The 23,598-nt window shown below is 40.3% G+C and overlaps 1 protein-coding gene across 1 annotated transcript; it reads right to left on the bottom strand.

Annotated features, from left to right (window-relative positions):
* Positions 1-1,465: 1,465 nt before the first annotated feature.
* On the bottom strand, positions 1,466-2,599 carry LOC135699867 (uncharacterized). Its single transcript, XM_065220225.1, has one exon. The coding sequence runs from the start codon at positions 2,597-2,599 to the stop codon at positions 1,466-1,468; it is 1,134 nt and encodes a 377-aa protein (XP_065076297.1).
* Between the last annotated feature and the right edge of the window lie 20,999 nt (positions 2,600-23,598).

Genomic DNA, 23,598 nt, shown 5'->3' on the forward strand with positions numbered 1-23,598 from the left:
CGCCAAGCAGAATCTCACGAACACTAGCGTGTAAATTCATAGGATTTTGACAGCATTTGTATCCAATTCATGTACAGCTGGAGAAGACTATGCTGTTTCTTTAAGCAATTGAAATAATTAATTTGAGCACCCAAAAGCTCACAATTCTATTTAAGATTTTACTAATTTACAAACACCCTAAAACTACACCGAGTAATGAATTTGTATGAAACTAACGAGATCAGCATTACTTTTCAGAGAGGATTTGGTATTTTATCCTTGATAGTACTAAAATGGAATATCCTGATTTTCCAGGCAGTCGACACCCTACAAGAATCGAACTAGCTGCCTCCGGCTTGGTAATACCGTTCCTTACCGACAAGGCTATCTGAGGCCCCGTTAATAACCCTGATTTTGACAGACGCCATCACTTGTTATATATTGCCCTTCTAGCAGTCGAACTGATTATTAAAAGAACTAACGAGACTGCTTTTTGATTTCTGGAGTCTTTTTTCATGGAAATTATTTAAAAGAAAAAGTTCTCTAAAACAAGTGAAGCTCTCCGCCATAAATGTTGAGGGATGGTAAAGTTTTCAAAAAATAAGCTAATTTTTTTCAGTTGTGTTTTCCTTATCAGAAGGGTAGTACTTTCAATATTGGACAACATTTTGGTTCATATGTCAGCAAAGTAGGTGAGGAAGGGGTATAACGATCATACGGGGTGATTTAAGCATCTCTGTTCTCCAATTTGGAGGACAACTATAATGCGAAATTATTATTCATCAGCATTATGTATGTTGAATTGCTGAGAAGTGAAAGGCCCGCACTGATATCCGAACAGCTTATATATATTTTGTGTGTGTGGCTTCAAATAATTCAGTGGCGATTTTCGCTCGAATGGCCTTTCTGGTCAGCATTCAACCGCTTGCTGTATAATCCTTCACTACCCGTAGTAACTATTTAGATTTAAGCTAGATGTAAGTAGGATTAACTAATTTAACTTTCTATAGTAATTTTTCACCCGCGTGTATCTGGTTCAATTCTTTCTTTTTCGTTCCTGCAGACTGACGTTTCGACACAGAGAGTTTGTCGCGCGTAGACTCGCTGCTCGTGTCGTGATGTTCAGACGGCCGGGTTACCAATTTAACCGTTCAATCAGTCGATGTCCCTGTGCTAACATCCTCCCCCGAGTGCGGTTTACTGGCCTCAATGACCACACTGCTACTTGAAACATCGAGTACCACCAGTTTCGATACTGACCGACGAAAAACTCCCCCGCAGTCTTGATCATGGCCTGGCGCACGCGACCATCCGGTGCTCTGATCGACTCAGTCACGATCCTGCGAGTCCAGCCATTCCGCTTGTCCTCATCCACTATCAACACCAAGTCTCCATCTAGCATGCACCGGGCTTCATTGTACCACTTGGTCTGCCTCCTCATCATCGGCAAGTACTCCTTCAGCCAGCGTTGCCAGAATCGGTTGAGCTACCGCTGGATGTGGTTCCACAAGCCCCGAGAAAGCCCCGACTCAATACACACGCTTGGCTGTTTGACCCCGTTAGAGCTCCCCAGCAGGAAATGGTTCAGAGTAAGCGATTCCGATTCCGCAGAATCAAGTGGTATGTACGTGAGTGGTCTGGTATTCACAATGCCCTCTGCCTCCACGATCACGGTCTGCAGCTCTTCATCGTTGAGTTTTCCTTCGCGGTACGCATCCCCTATCGCCGCCTTCACTGAACGGACGAGTCGTTCCCATGCACCGCCCATGTGCGGAGCACTTGGCGGAGTGAAGGTCCACTTCCTGTTGGCACTGGTGAACGTTGCTGATACTCCTTCGTCGATCTGCTCACGAAGCTGTCGTTCAGCCCCGTGCAAGTTCGTAGCGTTATCACTGAAAAACTCCACAGGCGATCCTCGGCGGCAGACAAATCGTCGGATGCAGGAAATACACGACGCAGCTGACAGGCTGTATGCCACTTCGAGGTGAACGGTGCGCACAGTCAAGCAAGTGAAGAGCGCAATCCACCTTTTCACATTCGAGCGGCCCTGCTTGACTAACAATGGACCGAAGTAGTCCACTCCTACGTAACTGAATGGACGGTCGTGTATGGCCAACCGTGCTGGTGGCAGTGCCTTACGAATTTTGCAGAATTGGCTACTTCGTCCGATCTGCTTTACCACCGATCGCAGTTTCGGTATGATGAACAGCTGGCGGACTTCGTTCACTACCGTTTCGGAGTTTGCATGACGGTAGAGACGATGATAGCGTGCGACCAGAAGTTCCGTGCACCGATGCTTTCTTGGCAGGATTACTGGAAAGCGCACGCTGTGATGAATATCCTTCGCCGCTGAAATCCGGCTGTTTTGACGCATCAAACCCCGTTCATCCATCATTGGCATCAGTTGGTACACGATGCTCGATCTGTCAATCGATTCCTTCTTGTATTCTGGTAGTACTTGATTATTCTTCAGCGTCGTTACCTCATCTGCAAAGGTTTCTCTTTGTACCTGCTTCAGAACTTCATTTTCGGCATCATCCAGATCCTGTTGAGTTAATCGACCACTGCGTCTTTCTCCCTTCTTGGTCACGTTGAAAGTAAATCGTTGCACGTAAGCCATACTACGCTGCAACCTCTCCCATTTAGAGAAACGCTCGTAGGCGATCACAGGTTTCCAAGTTGCGTGAAAGAGTACTGCCGATCGAACTTCTTCGGCCGTATCCACGACTAGATCCGTAGAATTCGGCCATTCATGTTCCGGGAAGCACAAGAACTCCGGTCCGTTGAACCACTTGCTGTCGCTTCTGAAGTAGGGTCCACTTCCCCACTTTGTTGCCTCATCTGCTGCGGTAGACTCCGACGGAACCCATCTTCACTCATCGGCTGTTGTATTTTCGAGAATTTCGCCGACCCGGTTGGCCACGAACGGTCGATAGTTTTTTTTCGGATCTGCGTGGATCCACGAAAGCGCGACGGAGCTGTCCGTCCACAGGACTCATCTTCTGATGGTAATGGAGTGGTTTGCTTGCACGAACTTCATCATTCTTGTTCCCAGGAGATATCCTTGAAGTTCCAGCTTCGGTATAGTCATTGGCTTGAGTGGTGCTACTTTCGCCTTCGCAGCGATCAGTGGGGTGTGCCGTCAGTCGTGATTGTCCTCAGGTACAGCGCACAGGAATACGTAAGCGGACTGACATCTACGAAAACATAAAGTTCAGTAACTTCATACGAACGTGCTGACGCTTCTGGGAAATAGCAGCGAGGAATGCGAACGTTCGCGATGTACGAAATCATCTTGATCCACCTGCACCAGCCTCCATACTGATTTCCACAGACTTCTTCATCTTATGCGGTTCCAGTGCGCCACAAGTCCTGCACCAGAATCTTGCCGTGGATCAGAAATGTGGCCAATAAACCCAACGGGTCGAACAGAGTCATGGTGTAGCGTAACAATGTACTTTACAGCGTGTTTGTAGAATCATGCAAATATTATGTAGGGGAAATCACGGCTTCGGCATGACAGACTATTTTCGGCAACCCAAATTGAAACACTATTTTCACTGGATTTTCTTACGAAAACACTTCGCTGAATGCATGCAAACGATTATTTATGCTTTCAGCTTTAATTTTACTATATTTTTACCACTGAGAAAAAGCAATCTAGCAAGGTTTTCTTGAAATGCAACACACGCACTACAAATTGTAGCTGATTTCGAGTTGCCGATAATAGAACAGCAGATTTACATGCAGTTCAAATGGAACGGTTGCCGAAGAAAAACTGGTTGCCGACAATACTCGCTCTCACTAGAGAAGATTGAAGCTTTGTAAAAGCGTTTCAAAACAGTTTTTGACAATTCTTTCGACTGAAATTGTTAGAGCAGCTGGCAGCAAAAGATTGTAAACAAACCAATATTGCATATGTGTGCGTTCCTTAGAGAAAAAGGCTATAGAAAGAAGGTCGCTGCTTAGGTTGCCGTGAATACGTAAATTCCCCTATTGGAAAACCTAAAATCTAAAACAAATACTTTTTTTCCAAGCAGCACCGGTGGTGTAGTGGTACGCGTGATAACCTCTCACTCCAGCAGACCTGGGTTTTATCCCAGTCGACACCGCCGGGATGTTCTGAGGCATAACATCTCTGATCACGCAAACTGTTTTGAAACGCTTTTACAAAGCTCCAATCTTCTCTAGTGAGAGCGAGTATTGTCGGCAACCAGTTTTTCATCGGCAACCGTTCCATTTGAACTGCATGTAAATCTGCTGTTCTATTGTCGGCAACTCGAAATCAGCTACAATTTGTAGTGCGTGTGTTGCATTTCAAGAGAACCTTGCTAGATTGCTTTTTCTCAGTGGTAAAAATATAGTCAAATTGAAGCTGAAAGCATAGAGAATCGTTTGCATGCATTCAGCGAAGTGTTTTCGTATGAAAATCAAGTGCAAATAGTGTTTCAATTCGGGTTGCCGAAAATAGTCTGTCATGCCGAAGCCGTCATTTCCCCTATATAATTAGAAAAAAACAAAACGTATTTTTTTCGGGGTAGTATGCTTCCCATTGACAACCTCTTCTAGTAGCTTACAAGAGCAAAATATCATCATAATATCTTATGATTTCATAATATCGAAAAACGTGTCTATAGCTAAATAATTTGAAGCAACCTTGGCCACAGGCTTTGAAAGCATTCAACTATTTTTTTCTAATGATTATGAACTTCTGTGAAAGTACTCAAAGAACATCAAGTTGGTGCTTGGCGCAAAAGTCCATTATCCCATTTGAGACGAAGTAGACAAAACTAGCAGAAGCGAAGTAGACAAAACTAGTTAGCTAATAATATCTATCAATTTGGATGTTACAATGGCATCGAACTTCGATAGACGTCAAACATCCGTTCTTTACACGTTATCTCCGATCCGTACATATTACATCTACAGTCAGGTATCCTTATTGCCGGGGCAGGCATGCCATTCTCCCCAGTTTAAGCAGGGTGATGAGTTGAAAAGACACCTCGCACTATGACAAAAGCAAACTCACCCGAGAGATTTTTATTTTGTTTTCACTTTCTACCGCCTCTCCCACTTCGCAAACAAATATGTACAGTTTCTGACGTTCGCACCTCCACCAGTCCAACACACCGGCGCGTATGAGTGATCACTAGGGAGCACCGTAGAGAGTTCGTTTGCTTCACCGGGGAGAATCACCCCGGTGCGCGGTGAAGACTTTGGTTGTTAGTTTGTTGCATGTAAAGATTTTTTAAAGGTTACTTTTTCTATTGTAGTCAATTATTTAAAAATTTGGTAAAATTATAATGTACACATTTTGGAAATGCGAATACGGGAAGTGCATCAGCACATCATTATTGAAATTTGCTTCAGTTTAGTCGACAGACAGACATGGGACAGAGATTGATTAGGATCACAGCATGAGTTCCACAAAGCTCCATCCTTGGTCCAACGCTCTGAAACGGGATGTACAACGGCGTGCTAACGCTCAAGCTGCCCAAAGGAGTTGAGATCGTTGGATTTGCGGACGACGTCGTCTTGACGGTAACAGGCGAAACGCTGGAAGAGGTGGAAGTGTTGGCGACCGAGGCGATCGACATGATTGGTAACTGGATGCAAGGAGCAAAGCTGCAGATAGCCCACCACAAAACGGAAGCGCTATTGGCCAGTAACTTTAAAGCGGTACAGCGGGCAGATATCACCGTCAGGGGTACGCCATAACCTCAAAGCGTGGTGAAATACCTGGGAGTGATGATCGATGATCGGCTAAATTTCAACAGCCACGTCGAATATACCTGTGAGAAGGCTGTATACATTTATGTTTTCACTCACTCACGTAAAACTCTCCCGGAATCTTTGGAGAAACAATAACACCTTTGCGCTGCCTCCTTTCTCACGGAAGTGAGTGTATAAACAGACAAACAGTGAACAGTCAACTCTCTCACTCTCTCGTGCTGTGTCTAATGCGCCCATTACACATGTCAATATATTGACAATAAATTGACATACTGACAATATTATTGAAAAGGTGATATTGATGATGATGATTGATGACAAGTATTGACGAAAAGCTGATTTTGAATTCACTTTGTCAATACTCAGAATACATTGACAAAAAACAGTCAATGTTGCTATCAATATCATCAATATGCGAATATTGACAACATTGATGGCAATACGTTTGAAGCCTTTTAACCTCAATGTATTAAAGTCAACATTACTTGTCTCAATTTCCCCTCACAAGAAACACGGATCAACGAAATAAAGTGTGTTTAGCGTTAATGTTTGCACTCGGGTCAAAACAGAAACGTCGTTGCTGGACCTATATAAAATACTAACAACACACTGAATTCGTATCACCTAATAGTACGTTCAGACTACAGAGTTGTAACATGTTATAGCGCTATCTTGATGGTGGTTTCTGTGTTGCAATTAGTTGACAACCGTTATAACATGGTATAACTCTCCAGTCTGGACAGCGTTTAAGTCGGTAAAATTTAAAATTACCATTAAGGCTGTTCATTAACTACGTAGACAGTTTTTTGGGATTCTTGACTCTCCCCTCCCCCTGTGTAGACAATTGCCTATTAAAAAAAATTAAATTTGTATGGGTCGTGGATGATTGCCAACCCCCCTCCCCCAAATGTCTACGTAGTTTATGAACAGCCCCTTACTCGCAAGAAATCAATAAAATCGACACATTATCATTGAATGGTTTTAACTAGGTCCGTACAATTTCGTAATAAATTTCAAAATCGTTAAATTTTTTACTGATAAACTTATACCGAAAAGTTCCGTAGTTCAAAAATTACCGAACAGCGAAGGCCTGGTTTAGTGTGTACCAAAGAAAACCAATTGTCACCAAACCTTTACTTATGCTTGTACATTTTAAATTATTTTTGGGTTAAAATAATAAGTAGTATTGCATAATAACCTATTCTAGACCCATTCTTAAGTTTTCATTTCAATTTAAAGGAATGTTGTTTACGGAATGACAAAAGAACAAGGTGATACATTTTCCCATCCAATTTTAGTTTTGGTATTACTTAACTCACCTTTTTCTTCAGAACAATAATGTTTACCGAATGTTAACCATACATATAATGCTTAGTTTTATCATAATTATACACTAGTTTTACCATGATGAAATCGTCTGACAATTTTTAGCAAATTTATATTATTGATTATTAATACTCAAAAGTCAACTATAACCAAAAGACGAGTAAGAAAGTTAATGTAGGTAATATGCTATAAAAACTTTATTAATGGGCACGCATATAGTTTATTAATTAATATAGGATATAACGTGAACGTGGGTTATTCCACTTGAGCTTAAATTCCGCGAATTTGCATTCAAATGCCAAATTGATATTGGCGTTGACGGCTAGCCAATATCAAATGTTATAACTTTTTGACAGAACACAGAAAATACACAGGACAATATGATAACACATGCAGACACATGTGTTTTTATAAATTAATGGAATTGAATCAAATCGATTGTCAAGTGCGCGGAATTACCACTCGTGTTGAAAAACCCACGTTCATGGTATGCAGTTTCGCAAATATAAACTATTATGCTGATGTTTTGTAAAACATTATTAAAGGAAAAACATGTTTGAATTAATTAATTTGCGTAACGTGTAGGCATGTGAAACGCAGAAAGTATTTATTTTATTTTAAAGTAAAAAAATACATGATTATGCTTGTGATTTTGTAGAAAATGAACATCCATATAGATGAAGCCTGGGTAGTGATTGGCGACTGTAAAAGGGTACTTTTTGTATTTAGTTTGAAACCAATTTTATATCACACACGCAGATTTAAACAAAATGGCAACACTGCATGCGTGAATGTGCTTTGTGAGTCAGTCGGTCTAAATGACGTACGTTCTCCCTCTTCTTGAGTAGGGGAAAAATATTGACAAAGTGAAATGAAACTCAGTTTTCAACAATACTCGTCACCAATCCATCGTCATCAATATTACCTTTTCAATAATATTGTCAGTATGTAAATTTATTGTCAATATATTGACATGTGTAACGAACGCTCTAGCGTATTGTCATTAATGTTTTCAATATTTATAGATTGATAATATTGTACGGAAAATTGACAATACGATGTCTGTCAATATATTGACATGTGTAATGGGCGCTTAACAATCTCTCCAGTGATGCCAGGATAAATCTCAGAGGAGACTAGCAGAGATTCACCCCAGAGAATGATATCTCTCGCACCCGGGTGATTCTTCCGAGAGAATTTTCAACCCTGTGCCGGGGTAACGTGGACGTGAATAAGGAACCGTGAATAAGGATTTCCACAGCTCATTGGTTTTTTCACTAATACCCTATCTTGAAATGCCCATATTGTAGGGTATTTAACAATTTTTCTTGAACCGATGACTGCCATCTTGGATTTTAAAATGTGTGTGTGTGTGTGTCATCCTCTATCCCTCACCCAAATCTCATGCTCCGTAATGGTGCCCTTTATGTTGTGTAGACTAGTACTTCAAAAAGGGTAACTTTTGAGGCAAGACAAGGTGTCCTCAACAAGTTAAGGGAACAGGATGCACTAGATGTCCACAACAGGTACAGCAAAACATCACATAGACGCCCTTATTCACACTAACTACTCAGGGGGTAGAAGGTCAAGAAGAGCCACCGCCGCCAACTAAAGCTTGAACCGGGTACCTGGGACTCCCACGATATGCCCGCGGCAATGGTCAGCAGACGATGCCCTGTGCGTATTTAGTATGTAATATGTTTTATTTGGATACACAAAATGTTTGAAGGCATGCGTCATCTAAACCATAATTTGCATCACCACAAATACACTTGTCAACAATCTTCAACTTCAACAAATCACTTCACCCGGGAGCGCATTCCCTATGCTTCCACGCATATTTTTCTCTCCACTCCAACCACACAACAACCAAATATCACTTTTCTTTTTCAAGTCACTCCGTGCACACAAGCAATGCACATCGCAAAACCCTAACAATAGATCAGTGCCGTTCTCATCACCGCGTAAATAAACAGAAATTAAAATTTTCACTCGCGATGCCACAAATTTCTGGTCCGGGAGAAACAATCAAACCACGCAGCGCCAAATCTTTTGATGCTTGCTGCCATCTTGGATTTTAAAATGGCGTCCTAAATCGATTTCCGGCCTCTACACGTCATCCCTATTCTGGTTCCTGTTCTTACATTGCTCAGCAACATCTTGTATCGACAAGCTTTCGAGACATAACATGTTAAGGGAGTTCATGTGCACACTAGCGCCGCGTAGTGAGAGATTTCTGAAATAATATGACCACCATCCAAAAGGACATGATCACTTGAACAACTTTGCTCAAGGCAGCAACTTTCTATACATCCAGGTTCTCGAGATACAGTTTATACAGGAAGTTGACTTGCATACTAGTGCCGCGTAGTGAGAAAGTTCTGAGCTAATATGACCACCATCCAAAAGGAAATGATCACCTCAATACTTTTGCTGAAGACAGTAACCTTCTATATGGCCAGGATTTTGACATACTAGCGCTGCGTAGTGAGAGCGTTCAGAAGTAATATGGCCACCATCCGAAAGCACTTGGTCATCTGAACAACTTTGGTGAAGACAGTAACTTTCTGTATGGCCAGGATCACGAAATATTCTATGTTGGACCCAATTTCCATATATTATTAAGCGCCTCTAGCTACGTAGTTCCCAATCCAATATGAATCCAATGACACAGGCTTGTTGGTCTAACCCAGTACAATAAATTTGCCCAAGACAGTATAGCTCTATATATATTGAAACAAATGAGATAATCCACCACAGTCCTTATTAGTGAAAATCCCATAAGCTAAGGATCTGGCAATAAAGATTCCTGAGTGTAGTTGGATACAAGTTTGCCACGCATATTGATATGACTCCGGCCATGTCCCACAGTGATCACTTCCCCCGAAACAACCAGAACCTACTCCAGGCTAACCATGGCTAACTGTGGACATTAGACTGATGCAAAATTTGACTTTTTCGCTCCACAGTGCTTAAATGGTTTCAAATCGGATCCTGATTAGCCTCCCAAAGTTACAACTCATTTGGTTGGAAACAGACTTCGCACAAACCATTTGAAGTTTACATGTAAATTACTATGGGAAATCTCAACTTTTTGTTCATTGCCTTCTAGTCTTTTTTATATTGAGCTGCGAAACAGTTCAATACCCATTCTTATAGAAATTTTTTTCAGCTACAACTTTGCTGAAGACCGTTTCTATGTAAAACGAGACAGGAAAAACTTATTAATTATTTAAGAGATTGGTAAACTTATGACATGATCAAGCAGCTGCTCTGTAGGCAACACTGTATTTTGCAGTGTGACATAGTAGCCATGATTTTTGTGTCCTATTCAACGCCCCAGAAACACCAATGTTGCCTGCTGAGCCGTTGATTGAGCATGATCATAAGGCATCAGCGCATTGAACCATTGATAACTTTTGATCCTTGCATGTAATCAAAAAGTGGTCTTGAGCAAAGTTGTAGCTGGGAAAATTTCCTACAAGTACAATTGAAAGTTTTCGAAGCAGACCGATATGGTGAATTATTAGATAGACATGAACAAAAATCTTGGTTTTACCATAGTAATTCCCATACAAACTTCAAATGGTTTGTGCCATCTCAGTTTCTCACCAAATGGGTTCAAATTTTGAGAGGTTAGTCAGGATCCGATTTGGAATCGTTTAAGTATTGTGGAGCGAAAATTTCAAATTTTGCATCACTCTAGTGGACATGCAAAAGCTAAAGTCTGTTCCATTTAGAATTTGACCGCACAAAATGGGTCATTTCTCCAAGGGGAAGTAAAGCACAAAACCGCTAAAGGTATCATTTTGTAGGATTTTTATTTGGCTTTAAGGGAAAATTACAACATTTCGTCAGCTTTTCGGATGAATTTACGAACTTTTCGCGGAAAACCAATCATCATGTCTTGCACAGTAGTACTGTCAACCTCATCAACCATCCTTTTCCACCACTTCTCCAAATCAGATGGTGTTTTGATGGTTTTGCCACACTTCTTCAATTTGCGCTTGATAATTGCCCAAAATTTTTCACTGAGACAAAAATCTGGACAATTTGGTGGATGGTCTTGGTGGACTTTTCTCAATAAAATCGATGTTATTCTGCTTATACCATTTTATGACATCCCGGCTGTAATGGCAGCTGACTAAGTCAGGCCAAAACTTTACGGGACCTTCGTGTGATTGAATGAACGGCAAAATTATGTTCTGGAGATTCTCCTCCTTGTAAAGTTGTCCATTCATAGTCGCTCCAGTGATGAAAACCTTTGTTTTCTTTCCGCAACTGCAGATGCCTTGCCAAATCATCAACTTGCGAGCAAATTTATCTGCAAAGACAAATTTGAATTTATCCGGAGCCATCCCCCTTACATTTAGCAAAGTAAAATGTTTGGCCCGGGATTTGTCCAAAGTCCATTTTTACGTAAGTTTCATCGTCCATCAAAATGCATCCGTTATACTCGATCAGAACTTGCTCGTACTGCTCCCTTGCACGGTTTTTGGCAACCAGGTTTTGTTTCAGCGTCCTGTTGGGATGTTTGCTGACATGGTACGACCGGAAACCCTTCTCGCATACAGATTCGCCAAACTGTACTGTGTGCCGCGACCGACGACCGACCGACGACCGGAGATCCCAGGATTCTTTTGGACTGCCCTTATGACCTTCGCTCGTAGTTTTCGGTCATATGTTCTACTTCTACGTTTGTTTTGTTTTGCACGATCCAACGTTAGTGTTCCCTGGTAACGTTTAAGCATGGTATCTACAGTCGATTTTGGAAATTGGAGAGCCTTTGCAATCATTCCTCCTGACCACGTTGGATTTTGCACGTGAGTGTGCAGAATTTTTTCACATCTGTCACGTTTCATCTTCGATAACTTTTGAACAAGTATATGAATCTACGATTTTGCTACGACAACTAGAGGTGCTACAGTAATAAAAAAGAAGCGACCAAATACTAACTGGAACAGACTTTACCATTGACATTGTCTTACAAAATCTTTTTTTTTTCTTTTTTTTTTCCTTTATTTAACGTCGGTCGCTGTTCCGCAATCTAGTGCCAATCACCGACGGACATCGATTGCCATCCATTGACGGCAATCGAATGTGCAGGAAGGCAGTTTCTACACCTGCGTAGAATATTGCACCCATTCAACACACATGGGCCGGGACCAACGGCTTTACTTCCCTTCCGAAGGAAGACGTGACCAGAGATTGGGATTGAACCCAGACCCATCGGGGTGTAAGAAAGCAGTCACGCTTACCACTACACCACCGGCGCCGGCTCTCTTGCAAAATCTTTAAGTTTGACATTCATATTGATATGGTTCCGGTCATTTCTCAAATTGTCCACTTCTCCTGGGGAACCCAGATCAGAACTTGTGACACTGAAAACGATTCTGGAGACACTGAAAAATCATGAGGATTGATATCCATATTGACGTGATTCAAAGATTTACAAAACTGGCCGCTTTACCAGGAGATTTCAAGGAAATGGTCTGATCTCGGTTGTTTCTCAACAGATCTTTGATCTGTGGCTAGCATTGAATGTAGAATTGCTTCTAGCATCAGGAAAAATATGAATTTAAATAAATTTCCTAACAAAAAAAAAAAACAAGCGTTGAAAAATAAGCAGATTTTGACAAACTCCCACAAATCCCACTAATTTTCAAATTATTTAAGGCCTGTACTCGAAAAAAATGCACCTGACAAAAGTGTTCGCGGATTTTCTTGAAACTTTCAGGGAATGAACTTATACACATGGATTATGTTTCGGCATAATTACTTTATTCAATTTTCTTTCCATCGCTGAAAGCCCGCACCTTTCCCTTAAGACTCCTCATTACATTTTGTGCAATGGTGGAGGCGACCTTTTTGGTCACTTTCATCCATTCTTTCTTCAACTCCAGCTCGTTCTTAAACATCTTGGACGATTTTCAAACTTTGGCCTTCATTATGGCCCAAAATCTTTCCACCGGACGAATCTCTGGTGAATTTGGGGGGTTGGCGGTTTTTGGTACAAAAACAACGTTATTGTCTCTGTACTAATCCAACGTCGATCGCGCGTAATGGCATGATGCCAGGTCCAGCCAAAATAATTTCTCGCCTTCGTGGGACCGCAGGAAGGGCAACAGACGCTTCTGGAGGCACTCGGTGCGGTAAATTTCGCTGTTGATGGTACCCATTGTGATGTACGGTTTACTCAGTTTACCGCATTGGCATATGGCCTGCCAGAGCAAGTATTTTTTGGCGAATTTGTCCACTTTCTTCTTCCTGATGTCTTCCGGAACATCAAACCGTTATTTGACAACGTAGAACTCCAGCCCCGGTATCTGCTTTGCGTCTGCCTTGATGTAGGTTTCGTCATCCATAACCACACACATCGGTTTCGTTAAACACTCTCGATACAGCTTCCTTGCACGGGATTTGGTCGCCGTGTTTTGTTGATCACGCCGGTTTGGTGCCTTCCGGACTTTTAATACATGAAGCCCAGCTCGTTTCATGGTTTGCTGAACGAACCAGGCGGAACACTTTGTCTTCAGAGCCGCGTCGCGAATCGAAATGTTCGGATTACGCTTCGATTTTCTTCCACTTCCAGCTCGCCGCTCGGTCGTCTGGGACTCCTTAAACGATTTTACAACCCGAGACACAGTTGTATAGGTGATTCCCAGTTGTCTTCCGATCCATCTCATGGTCGCAGTCGGATTTTCCAAGACGGCGCTCAAAATTCTCCGGCGATTTTCTTCTTGTTTCGATGACATCTCAATAACAACTGAACCGATTGTTATGAAATTTTGCACATGCAAACCATGCACTTCAAACAAGTTATATCCAGATTTTCATCAATTTTTACCCACGGATAAAAAGTTACACACGGATAAAATTTGTGCATTTTTTTCGAGTACAATCCTTATTAAATAGCTTTAAATTTCCCGTCAAATGCAGCTGCTTTCATCAAAGTTGGTTTATTTGTAGAATAGTTAATGCCATATGAAAAGTGTCTTTGTTCCGGTAATTTTTTTTCTGTCCCCTGTACATGAACCAAGGATGTTAAAGGATGCCAACTGGAGAACTTCCGGAATCTTCAAGCGTATATGCGATCAAAACTAGCGGATATAGTGAAACTAATAAAATCTGGTTGCTGACTGCGGTGGGTTGAATGCCGGAAAAGCGACAATTGAAGATAATTTCACACACGTTGGCTTTTTGCAATTGACGAAGCCATGACGGTTGCTTTATGACCATAGCGACTGGAAGTGATTGGTAAATGTTTGAGTTCAGCGCAAAAGAGTAATCCGTTCGGCGTAACTTTAACGTATTGCAGAACAAATGATCAACTTTGGTATCGGCTGTCTCAATTTAAATGCATTCCATCATTACGTAGCACGCTTCTGACAAACTGAGCTGCTGCTTCAGGTTAGAATAATTTGTCAAATTGACATGGATCAACGACTTAATCATCAATGTCATCTTCAATTTTCCCACAATTAATCTCAATGAACCAGAACAGTCTGATGGATGTCGTTAATCTCTGATCTACACAGCGAAAAAAAAAACGTTTTCCCTTTTCTCCTCGTCAAGTTTTATCGACTTTTGTGCCGTTCAAACTTTGACCGAAGACTACGACGACGACCTCGGCGCCGGTGATATTGATGGTAATGAATGAAATGAAAATATTCTAAATGTATACGTGCCACCCAACAACGACGACGACAACCAGGCACCGGAAGGTTCCTCCTACCTGCGTGCTCCAAGGAGGACGCCCAAAAACCATCGTTTGCGGCCGCAATCCAATTTATGCAGCACTCAGAGATTCGTGCTTTCGAACTACAGGACAAAAAGTCTTTCAAGTGGGTTACGGGTGTTGGATTGCGACGGAGAGGTGTTTTATTACACTCACGTGCGTCTCCTTTCAAGCAAGAATAATAATTTCAAGATTTGAATTTGGTGCGGCTTCAGTGGCGACGCGACTCTACCTCATTTCAATAAAGCCTGCTTTCGTTTGGGTTATTCTTTTTGCAAAAGTTTGATGCCTGTTGAGTTTGGTTGGTGATGGCAGGGTGAGGTCACCATAAGGTCACCATATCCCAAATTTTCTCGTTTTTGAAGCATTTCACTGAAAACTACTTTTTTTTATTTTTATATTGTGTTGATATTTTAAGGCGGTGAATGTTTGATCCATTGGGTCAATTAATGGTGCCCTCACCCTAGTAGGCACGAGAGTTACTGATGGATGGATATTAACACATTCATACACGTGTAACGACGTCATTCAGATGTGATGTGAGGTGTGAAATATTGTCATTCGATTGGCGTAAGAGCCGCGCCGGGTTCTACTTACGCTATATTGGCACGGTGCGGTATAAAATATGCCGACGGCGAAATGTATGCTAATGTATGCTGCCATGGAAGCGGCGCGCTCTGCTTCTTAGCGATGGTTTTCTTGGCTTTTATCTCGCTATTTGGTTCGTTATGTGAAGCATCCAAAGCATCGTTAATATTCAATAGGTATTAAAACGTGCGTCTGCCGCATGAATATAGTGATTAAGTATTCCGTTTGATTAGTAATGTGTAGAAAACAAAAATTACCTAAGATTTCCATTTTCTGCGTGCCACCTGGTGATTGCTACCAAAATCGTTTATTCCTATATTTAGCTGGGCATGCTATTAGGAAAATTATCAGAAATTGTTGACCTACTTCCAAATATTCATCATCCTTTCACATACTTCATTCCTAGCTTAAGGCGCAGCTATCGAGCTCTCATTTACGTGATAACACACAGACCGAGCCCCCTGCCGGAGGAGGAAAGTTTAACACCATATAGAGTCAGTGTAAATCTTAGTTTAGTGGTTTGGGAGTTTTCCTCATGTAACATGTATGCTTTTGCACAACATGCATCTTTCCGTGCTAGGAACGGTCCGTACACCTGGAAAAATCAATTTATCATACACTTTCCATACGGTTTCCATCGCATGCCTATGAATAACACACGCTCTTGGCTCTTCGAAGTTGAACGCCAAGGTGCGCCGGTTGTCATCAAGTAGCAAATGATTAACGGCCGGGTGACAGGAAGCATATTTTTCTAACCAGCTGGGTATGGCAGATGATGCATAGAATAGAGTTGACTGATGAACGAGGATAATTCATCGTGTCTTTAATTACCGTTCTGAAATTAGGAACAGAGTTCCAATTTATGACAATTCTATAGAGGATCATTCAAACACTCATTATATATAAGAAGTCTCAATGAACATTTCAAAAGGATCAATTAGCTTTGATCGGTTCTCTTCATCGACTTTCTCTTTTGATAACCCATGCTATACAAACAGATTTCGCGCTTTGGTTACCACATAGTTTGATAAATGAGGTTCATATCTAGCGTCCAAAACGTCAAATACAACAGGGAAAGGTTGTTCCTTTGATACCTGAAAAATCCCGTTCCCCTAGTATGAAGTTGTCAGGACTAGGGTTCGGAGGTAGATCTTATACCAGTAACGCACCACGAAAAGGTGATCTACTAGCGTTATGGGTTTGTAGAGTTCGTTGAATCTTGCCGACATGAAGCGGACAGGATCATGAAGGCCTTACAAGAAGTTCCAGGGCTCAAGCAGCAAAAAGTTACGTTGGCGAAGCGAACGTAAAGCTGAGGTTGACCTAGTAACTACACTGCGTCAGTTTCTCCTGGGAGAGTTTTAGCAACAAACACCGCTTGGGCATCATTCCGCCTCTGCTCCAGCATCTTCAGTCCCAATAATCTGCATCAATCTCCAATTTTTTTTTCTGATTTGTTTTGATCCTACCAGTCCATGTTGACTGGTACGGGCACCATACTACATAGTTGGATTCCAATCGCACCAGAGCGCAGTACAGAGACCGGAGGCAGAGAGGATCGACAGATTCGCAGAACCATTAGTTGAATAATGGTATGCGATCGGGTTGAGCTTGCTGTAAAACGATATAATGTTACATTTGTGGATGCACAAAACAGCAAAACTATTCAGCAGCAGTTGTAGAGCATAGCAGTCCTCAATACGTTTAATAATCTATGATATTATCATATCATATCATATCATATCATATCATATCATATCATATCATATCATATCATATCATATCATATCATATCATATCATATCATATCATATCATATCATATCATATCATATCATATCATATCATATCATATCATATCATATCATATTATATTATATCATATCATATCATATCATATCATATCATATCATATCATATCATATATCATATATCATATATCATATATCATATATCATATATCATATATCATATATCATATATCATATATCATATATCATATATCATATATCATATATCATATATCATATATCATATATCATATATCATATATCATATATCATATATCATATATCATATCATATCATATCATATCATATATCGTATCATATCATATCATATCATATCATATCATATCATATCATATAATATCATATCATATCATATCATATCATATCATATCATATCATATCATATCATAGGGGTATTGTAAATTGACGAAAATCCGTGGAATTCTGCTACAATCCGTTAACATATATAAGCATGAGCATGATTGACCGTCTACGGATGGTACTCTGTTCTTGATAAATCAGCTTTAAAGGGTGATACGGTCAACATTTGGTCAAGGGAAAACGCGTGTAAATCGGTGAAATCGTTTATTTTAAAAATCAAATTAAATTTCTTTTTCAAGTTCAATTAGTATAAAATTCAGGAAAAATATTCAGTTAGGCTTCCGCTTTTCCAAATCCGAATGGCCGGGCCTTACGCTTGACCCCTGCCATCAGATTTTGTACAGCCACCTTGTCCACCTTCTTCGCCGCAGAAAGCCAGTTTGCCTTGAACTGCTGCTCGCCCTTAGCAGTTTTTTTGGTCTTCTTTAGGTTCCGCTTGACAATAGCCCAGTATTTCTCAATTGGGCGGAGCTCTGGCGTGTTGGGAGGGTTCTTGTCCTTGGGAACCACCTGCACGTTGTTGGCGGCGTACCACTCCATGGCCTTTTTACCGTAATGGAAAGATGCCAAATCCGGCCAAAACAGTACGGAACAACCGTGTTTCTTCAGGAAAGGCAGCAGACGTTTATTCAAACACTCTTTCACGTAAATTTCTTGGTTGACAGTCCCGGAAGCTATGAAAATGCTGCTTTTCAAGCCACAGGTACAGATGGCTTGCCAAACCAGATATTTCTTTGCGAACTTTGACAGTTTCATGTGCTTGAAAACATCTGCTACCTTTCCCCTTCCTTTTGCCGTATAAAACTCCTGTCCCAGAAGCTGCTTGTAGTCGGCTTTGACGTAGGTTTCGTCGTCCATTACCACGCAGTCAAACTTCATCAGCATCGTCGTGTACAGCCTCCGGGATCGCGCTTTGGCCGTCGTATTTTGTTTATCATCGCGATTTGGAGTCACTACCTTCTTGTAAGTCGATAGTCCGGCTCGTTTTTTGGCTCGATGCACGGTTGTAGACGATACACCCAGCTTATTTGCGGCATCTCGGAGAGAGAGGTTAGGGTTTCGCTTGAAACTACCGGCAACTCTCTTTGTCGTCTCAGCGGCTTCCGGTTTTCAATTTCCCCCCGATCCAGACTTCCTGGCTGTCGACAAACGTTCCCCAAACACTTTAATTACATTTGTAACGGTTGATTTGGCAACTTTTAGCGATTTTGCCAACTTTGCGTGCGAGTAGCTCGGATTTTCGCGATGCGCGAGCAAAATTTTGATACGCTGCTCTTTTTGCTTGGACGGCATTTTGACAACTGAAGAGTGAATTCCAAAATCAAAATAGGAGCAACATTCTACACACACACACCTTCAAAATGAGGGGTGTTCAGGTTTTTTAAATGCAAAATTGAAAGAAATACGTCAAGTTGATATTGACCAAATTTTGACCGTATCACCCTTTAATTACACAGCTGATGCTTGGGACTAGCAATCATCCTCAATGTGTAAAAACTGGTGATCTAAAATTATGCATATATGACCGCGTCCGAATGCAGGTCAAGAAAGAATTGGATAGGAATGTGTTGACGTGATACTCTCTTTTTTTGGAAGCCGATGAGTTCTCTGCACTTCCACGAGAAATCACTGGGAAGTTGGATAAAAGGTTTGGGTCGAATCTTGCATGTAGAGAAACATGATATTAAACTCATGATATTCTGCTCAAAAAGTAAAAACGGTCGCTCAAAGGCCAACGAGCTCCTCAGATCACACCACACCATTAATCTTGTTGTTCAAACCCGGCACCGACGAAAACTACGATAATTTTCACAAAACGTTGCTCATAGTATGACTAATGTGATTATGAAACTCTTTAATATGATGGGGTCTGCGCTTGAGCCCACGATGTTCTACTCAGTAAGCAAGAACGGCTGTCCGAGGCTGTCATAGCAGAACACACCACTTATGATGGAGTTAATTATATAACCGATCAAACCCGACGGCGGTGCTCCTTAAACTAGAACAAGAAACGGCGACGATCTTTCAAATCCGGAGTCATGAAGCTACGAAAAGCACTTATTCTATCACCAAGTTTTACTTTAACGCGATGTTCATTATTTCGGTAAGGTCTTTACGTAGGATGGGCTCAGAATCTACAAAACCTTAAAATTTTTCGTTGATTTTTGATAATTAAATTGAATAAGCAAAGGCATGATCGCATCATCACAAAAAGCGAACAATTAATCAGCGTAGTCAATGTAATACCGGGTAACAAAGAGAAGCGAGAGCACATCAAGCACCTCAGCAACACTAGAAAAAACTAATTTAATTAAACTATCACGCACCAGACCCGGAGCTACAACAAAACATGACTGATCGCTACGGCTTTGCCCACACAGTTCGAAAGAGTAGTGTAAATTTAAAAAAATTCACATCTCATCTAAGTTTACATTCTAAATCGTGTAAAGTTCTGAGAAATTTCATGAAGTGTTGCAAATATTGCATACAACAGCCCATATTTGTAAACAACATTGCTTACAAGTTGCTCGTTCGAGTGAAATGAAAGACAAGTTTACGTGAATGAATGTTTACATCACATTTATAATTCAGAATTTTGTGTTGTGCACAGTACCTGTAGAGTTCCGTTAACAAATACAAATTAAAGCAAACATTTTCTGCTCTTATCAAAACGAAACGAATCAAAAAACAAACTAAACAGTTTCAAAATATTCCACGAAATTCCACGGAATTTCGTTTTGAAGCGAAATAATCGGAATAACTCCATATATCGCATAGCCTTAATCTGTATGAACAACTATTCTCAATTTTGCAAATTGCTGTGACAGATCAAGATTTAACGAGTGTTGCAGATCGGTCAATGATTTCATGCTGCTCATTGAAACCAGAGCTGGTAAATATCACGGCCGTCATGGACAATGAGAAAACAGGTCCTCTCACTATCACGAGACGAAACTACCTATCATGAGATTTTTTGTCTTTTTCCAATGATCTAGCAATCATAAAAATAATTGTCATATGGCTTTGACGTCAACATATCTATCTGATTTAGATGAATTTAAGCAAGCAACAGTATGTAATCTGTAGAGTGAATATATTTTTAAGATTTCAATAATATCATTAAATGAACTAGTAATAGTGATGTTAACAACACTAAATATCGCGTGAGATCTTTCATTGAAAATTACATTAGCCAGCCCTGAGTGAAACACAAGTAACACATCACTGTCACTTTTTAATTCATCAAGATTATGGAGGCTGTTGAATTTTTGAACAACATACACACTTAGAAATTACTGTTGGGCAAAAATCAGACATTTAAATGCAGTGGTTTTAGGGATTCAGCACAAGGAAAACTTCACCGCAATGTCAAGATTTGATTATAATTGACTGCGTTTTGAAGATAAAATTAAGTAAAACAGGTTTTGAAATGAGGATCAAAGTTTTACCGAACGTTCAGCTGTTGAAAGTTCGGTAAACGATTAACGTAGTCTGTAATTATTTCTAAGTGTGTAGGGAATCATCGTGATATTTTTTTTTTTATTTAATTGAGTAGTAAATTGTATCCCAACTTTATCATTAAAGTTGAACAAATCTTGTTTTACCGTTGTTCAATGTAACCAACACACCTAGATTATTTTACAGGAGTCAGTATTTTTTACTGGGTTTTTGAATTGCTGAAAAAGTCGGTAAAAATTCAAATGACCGTTATCCGTAAATAATCAATGAAAACCACAAATGTTATTTTCTTTCATTAAATGGAGTTATCAGAACTAAGTGTGTACAAGTTCGGCATAAACTGTCTCATTTTTTAATTTTCCACAGATTTTTTCAATTCAAACCAAAAACCCAGTAAAACCTTACTGATTGGATTAGAGTGAAAGTCTTTAAATCCGTAAAATCGTGTGGAAAAAAAAATACCGTGATTAAAAGACTGCTCCGGATTACGACATAGAGCACTTCTGAGAAGCTTGCGCGTCATTCCACTCCTAAGACAACATAAAAATAAAAACACGGGTAGGACAGTAAATCTGAGTAGCTATGCAATTATTAATCGTTTTATAGATTTATTATTAATTTTCTTCTTATTCCTGTTTTCAGGTATGAACGTTTTTCGGAAAATCATCCCTGTCAATCAAGATAAGTAATAGCTTGTTTTAAATCTAGTTAGTGATCATTAGCTGATAATAGCTGCACTTCATAAGATTGCTTGTTGCAATAATCAAAAAGCATTTGCGGATGATAGACCACTGTTTTTAATTAAGCTGGACATGAGTGACTAAACAAAACACAATCAACATAATTATCCCGTTACATTTGAACAGACTGTTCGTCAATATATTTCATTGGGTCAAACTTGTTAGCATAATGTGATGCATTTAACCAATCTGTAGCTATATAAAAACTTGAATAAAATGAGCAATTCACATAGACCCATTTCAAATGTTACACGAGAATTTAACCATTACTTGAATTTTTCAATTCTAAGACATTTATTTTTTGTTTACCAAGTCCTTAGAAACTAAGTCTGTTGTCAAATATTCACTTTTGCTTTGCTACGATATAAATAACAACCACGTGCATGTGCTTATCATACATATATGTACAGCATAGACGGACAGCGCTTATCGCTACATCTGACGCTTCCAGCATAGTCTCGTCTGTCAGCCCAGTAACGGTTATCAACTGTGAGAGCAAGTCGCCCAATCCCATACTGAAAGAACTTTTCACGCATTTGTACGATAAACAAATATAAATATTTATGCCATATGTTTCAAGATGATCCCAACCCGACTAGTGGAATGTGACGCAGCAGAAAAGCGATGAATTGAATCACTAAATACCCGTAGTAAAAACCTAACCCGATCGTTGAATGTTTCAATCAATTTAATTTGAATGTAGTCGCATGAAGAAACACGCAGGGTACAACAGGCCAAAATGCACCCCAGGGCGTTCATGAATTAAAAACGGGAATCAAATGGAAAAGTGCTTCGAGCGTTTTGCCCAGGGTTGCGTTTAAGACTGTCTTCCCCATACCTTGTCCTACAAACTGTTTGCCAAACACAATTATCGCTTCGTCGATCGGAAAGATGCGGATTTGATCATCGCGGAGAATACACCCTACACGATGGTGTTCAGTTCACTCAGTCACAATCGGATTGTTGTTTTGCTCATGCTGCTTCCCCGTAATGGTAATTTGGACCGAGTTAATACACAGCAAATAACCGAAGTTACTCCGAACGTAAAACGCGTGACCGAATCTGAAAGTAGTCACGCGTTGACCGAAATACATTCGGGAGAGGTTTTTTTTTTGCTCCCGGTTGTTTGGCTTCTTTGTGTTATGGTTGAAACATTCTGCGTCGAGAGATGCCAATGAACTTTCAGCATCTTGTCCGGTGTGATAGTCATCAAGTCTGTCTCTGTTGTAGTAAATTTGATCCTAGTGATTTACCCATATTTTAACATTTCAGCACTGATTTTTCTTTCCATAATAACTAAAGAACTGAAAATTTTGAAATTCGTTCAATTTATGGGGCTCATCTGTCTTAACAAAACTTTACTGAGCCGAATATCAAAATATCGAATATCTTAATCGGTAAAGGCACAACTTTAAAGCAAAAGTATGCCAATGTTACCACATAGATCTTTGAGATAGGCCCAGATGGTCTAGATAACTGCTATGATAAGAACTTAAAACTGGAAGCTTTTGGGAAAAATTCAGAGCATACAGAAAGGTGCAGATAACATTCAGGGTGGTTGGGTAGAACCACAAGTTTATCTGAGTTTGATCCATTTTTTTCGGTCTTAAAAGTGTTCTCAACCTACTCTTGAAGATCTGGTCTTATTCCATCAAACTATTGGTCATGCCCACGAGAATGCTCCCGCATATAGCTAATGTTCATGAAAGTTTCTGTAGTCCTTTAGGTTCCATAGACTGTCATGAAATTCTCGAAATGTTTTTGAGCATCTCTTCTGTGAAGTTTTCGAAGTGTTTCTGAAATTTCTTGAACTTCGTTAAGCTCGCGCAAATTTCTTGAAAAAAAAAACCAAACAATTAATATAG

Source organism: Ochlerotatus camptorhynchus, unplaced genomic scaffold, assembly GCF_037179485.1.
Source record: "Ochlerotatus camptorhynchus isolate MF236.1 unplaced genomic scaffold, CSIRO-AGI_Acam_v1.1 ptg000121l, whole genome shotgun sequence".
NCBI classification, from domain to species: Eukaryota; Metazoa; Arthropoda; class Insecta; order Diptera; family Culicidae; genus Ochlerotatus; species Ochlerotatus camptorhynchus.